The 4328-nt window shown below is 37.0% G+C and overlaps 1 protein-coding gene across 2 annotated transcripts; it reads right to left on the reverse strand.

Moving 5' to 3' along the window:
• Positions 1-350: 350 nt before the first annotated feature.
• Positions 351-3441, reverse strand: LOC131054835 (pentatricopeptide repeat-containing protein At4g02750-like). Of its 2 annotated transcripts, none has more exons than XM_057989449.2 (2): positions 2910-3441; positions 351-2798 (listed from the first exon to the last, which is right to left on the reverse strand). In XM_057989449.2, the coding sequence occupies exons 1-2, from the start codon at positions 3061-3063 to the stop codon at positions 652-654; spliced, it is 2301 nt and encodes a 766-aa protein (XP_057845432.2). In that variant the 5' UTR covers positions 3064-3441; the 3' UTR covers positions 351-651. The 2 variants fall into 2 exon arrangements, with proteins under 2 accessions (XP_057845432.2, XP_057845433.2); XM_057989450.2 differs by having other exon boundaries at positions 354-2791; positions 2910-3042.
• Between the last annotated feature and the right edge of the window lie 887 nt (positions 3442-4328).

Consider the following 4328-nt stretch of genomic DNA (forward strand, 5'->3'; position numbering starts at 1 on the left):
ATCTACTTAAACATGCATTAATTTTTATACATACCTTGATTTCGAATGACAAACTTAGAATGCACACAAAATAAAAATACCCTCCCAAAAATTATAATATATAATAAAAATAAAATATTATAGAAAAATACTTTGCTAGTTATATCTAATTAAATATATCAAATCCCATTAGGGGTAAGGTATGTACGCCTCGTTTGTAGTGCAGTTAGGTACCTCCCACAAGGATTACGAGGTAGTCCCATAGGGTTCTAATCCATCTGTAGACCCTTACATAGATGACTGGCATCATGGATTATAAAAGACACTTTACTTTCTAATTTAGATTGTGTGTCATTTATATCTAATTATTAAATTCATTTATTATTGTGCGCCATTTTTCACATTCCAGTTTACTGAGTAGCTTTCCTCCTAGAGAAGCATTTCTCTCCTTTTATATTTTCAATAGGTCAATGTTACAAGTCTTTAGAAAAAGACCATTAAGAAATACTCCAGCAATAAATCTAGAAAATGATGCATCTTTACAATATGCATATGATTTCATCAAGTTGACAACAGGGTATAACTATCCAAGATCTTAAATCCATGACTGAAAAAATGAAAGTATAACTTAATTTCTTCCCATTGTTACCTTAACGCCATGTTCACATATCATCACCAATAATCTCCACAAGAACATTGTCCATGTTTAAAATGATGGAACCGATTGGCATCTCTCACAACAATTTCTCTTCCAACGATCTTGGAGATAAACTTGGTTGTAATGTGGCAGTCTACACACACACGAAGATTTTTGACAACTCTAATAGTTCTTCCTGGGGGTGTGTTTAATAAACCAAACGCCATTGCCAACTTCTCACTATGGTGGCAGGTGAATAGTTCCTTCTCCTCCTCCTCAATATTATTCACTGCAGGGACTGAATCTAAAATATACCCTGCTGCCTTCATCTCACAAGACAGTTCCTCCAACTTTGTATAAATGGCCTGTGTTTGTGGGTGTGATCTGTCTCCTGCACTAAAAACATGTACAGTTTTATGGACTTCAATCCAACTACATCCAGGCATCTTCTTAATCCCTCTATCTTTCATCAATTTCCATACATTTTGAACATCATCCCACCTGCACACTTCTGCATAAATGTCTGACAGAAGAACATATGGTGCAGCATGTTCAGGATCTAACTCATAAACTAGTGTTGCAGCAAATTCTCCTAGCTCTATATTTTTGTGTAATCGACAAGCGCTTAGAAAGCACATCCACACAACCATATCAGGTTTAATTGGCATTTTGATGATGAAGTTTAGGGTTTCCTCAAGATAGCCAGCACGGCCGAGAAGATCTACCATGCATACATAATGGTCCATTGTAGGTGTAATGCAATACGATTCACTCATGCAATCATAATATTTACAGCCTTCATCCACTAGACCTGCATGGCTGCATGCATACAAAGCACAAACAAAACTTATATGGTTAGGCTTGGTTCTGGAGTACTTCATTAGTTCGAAGAGTTTAAGGGCATCTTTGCCATAGCCATGCATTGCATATCCTGCAATCATTGCAGTCCACGAAATCACATTCGGCTGATGCATCTTGTCAAACAATTTGCGTGCCTTCTGTAGGCTTCCACATTTAGCATACATGGCTATCAAGGCATTCCCAACTTCCACATTTGACAAAAACCTACATTCAATGATTGTTTGATGGAATGCCATGCCCTGTTCCAAAGCACCCATTTTCGCACACGCTGGGAGAATGCTGACAAATGTTGAGGAGTTTGGCTTTACACCTGCAGATTGCATTTCATGAAAAATATCCATGGCCTTTTCAACAAGTCCATTTTGCACATATCCAGCAATGACTGCATTCCATGAAACCACATCTCGTCGAGGCATTTCATTGAAAAGCTTTAAGGCATCATCAAGAGCACCATTTTGTCCATATCCTGCAATCATCGCAGTCCATAAGACTGCATCTCGTGTAGACATTCTATCAAACAAATTGCGTGCATTTTGTACACTTCCACATTTTGCATACATGTCTATCAGTGCAGTGACAACTATAACATCTGATGTAAATCCCCATTCAATTATTCTTCGATGGAACTCCATGCCCAGTCCCAGTTCTCCAAGTTTGGCACACGGTGGGAGGATACTGCAAATGGTTGCTGAGTCCGGATTTACACCTGCCAATTGCATTTCCTTAAATGTCTCCAATGCCTTTGCAACAAGCTCGTTCTGTGCAAATCCGGCAATCATTGCATTCCACGAGACCAAGTTTGGCTGAGGCATTTCTTTAAAAAGTCTCGTAGCCTCGTCAATAAAGCCATTTTGCACATATCCTGTAATCATGGCGTTCCACGAGACCGCATCTCGTTGTGGCATTTCTGTGAAAAGTCTTGAAGCTTCATTCAAAAAACCATATTGTGTATATCCAGCAATCATCATATTCCATGAGAACACATTTCGTAGAGGCATTTTATCAAACAACTCGCGGGCCTTCTCTATTCTTCCGCATTTAGCAAACATGTCTATCAAGCCATTTCCAATTACAACATCTGACAAAAACCCACATTCAATTACTTTTTCATAGATCTCTATACCCTGTTCCAAAGCTCCCATTCTGGCACATGCGGGGAGAATACTGGCAAACGTGATCCGATCCGGTTGCACATCAGTTCGTTGCATTTGGTAAAACAGTGTCAATGCGTTTTGAGGAAACCCATGTCTTCGGTAAGCTGCAATCATCACATTCCATGAGAAGACGTCTCGTTCTGTCATGTGGTCGAAAACTCTGCAAGCTTCCACCAAACTTCCGCACTTAGAATACATATCAATAAGCTTGTTTTGGAAAAATGGGTATGTAACAAATTTAAATCCCCTGTCATTGATGAAAGACTGGATTAGCTTACCCTCTGAAAACCCATTCTTGGAAATGCAAGTCTGCAATAGTTGAAGATATGTAGAAGAGTCTACAGGAGGGTTATGTGTAGTAAGCAGTATGTGTAGCGCCTCTTTCAAGCGACCTTCTCTGCAGAATGCTCTAAGATAGGCGGTGTATGGCATCCTACGAATTAAGCGTTGGCATTCAGTCTACCAGGGTAAAACACATTTATGGTTATGGGGTTCAGCAATGGTAGTCAAACCGTTCATTTCGTTGTCTAAATTAGAACCAGAAATTAATCTTCCTGGTGTTAACATCCATAACCCCATTTCTGTCAGGTTACGTCGTTCTTGGAAAATCACAGAAAGCCTTGCACTACCATTTCACTTCCAAAGGTTGGATCTTGAACTCTTCTAACGCTTCTATTTTCCACGCCATATTCAATTCTTCAGTTTACTTTTAGAGTTTTTGATCCACGCAAGCTTTCTAACTCTTTTCTCGGGTGTTTTGCAAACCCACTTTGTCAAAAAAAAAATTCGGTTTTCTCCTAGACGACTGAAAGTTTAGTTCCTACCACCCTTTGTGCTTCAAAATAATTAGACTTGATATTCATTTAATAATAGTGTAAGATTATTATTTTTATGTTAAAATCAAATTGAATTTCATTTTATTATTTATCTGATCTAAGTTCCTTTCTTTGCTAATACTGTGTCCATAATAATCTCTACCTATATACTCCCTCATTTGAGAGAAAATCATCTTCCAATGAGAAAAAAGATTAGGTTTAGTGATCTCATGAAATAGTTATGAGAATTATATGTCATTTGTTGAAGAAAGAATCATTAATTTGAACACTTGTAATAGTTTAGAATATACTATTTTTAAACCACTCTAATTCTTTAATGATAGTTATGAAATAACATCTCATTACTATATAGGTGATGATATCAAAAAGATAACAAAACCATTCTAATCAACCCTTTAAAATCTATACTCTTCATGATTTAGAGATCATGCCATCCTCCTTTCTCCGTGATTTAGTGACCCCACTATCCTGCTTTTTATTTATATTAGGGTTCGGGTGGACTGGTAATCACATCGATCAAAAATAATTTTTTCTGTTTTCTTCAGTTTTGATTTTGTTTCACAAAGTTTTATTTTGAACCACGCAAGCCAAACTCTAAATGTTTTCAAGATTTTTTTTAGATTAATCACTTAAAATTTACTCTAGCATCATGACATAGACATAGAAGTCGGCTCCAAGGAAATGGAAAATGTCATTTCTTTGGAACTGAATAGTTTGAGAGTTTATTCATATTATTTTGGCTTCCATTTTATCAAGATTGGGAACTTGAACCAACAATGAGTTAAAAAAGTACGAACAAATAAATCATTAATTAAAATGCTAAGCTATGGAAGGGGAAATGTGGTTTTTGTTGCAAGATTT

Source organism: Cryptomeria japonica, chromosome 6 (assembly GCF_030272615.1).
Source record: "Cryptomeria japonica chromosome 6, Sugi_1.0, whole genome shotgun sequence".
Taxonomy (NCBI): Eukaryota; Viridiplantae; Streptophyta; class Pinopsida; order Cupressales; family Cupressaceae; genus Cryptomeria; species Cryptomeria japonica.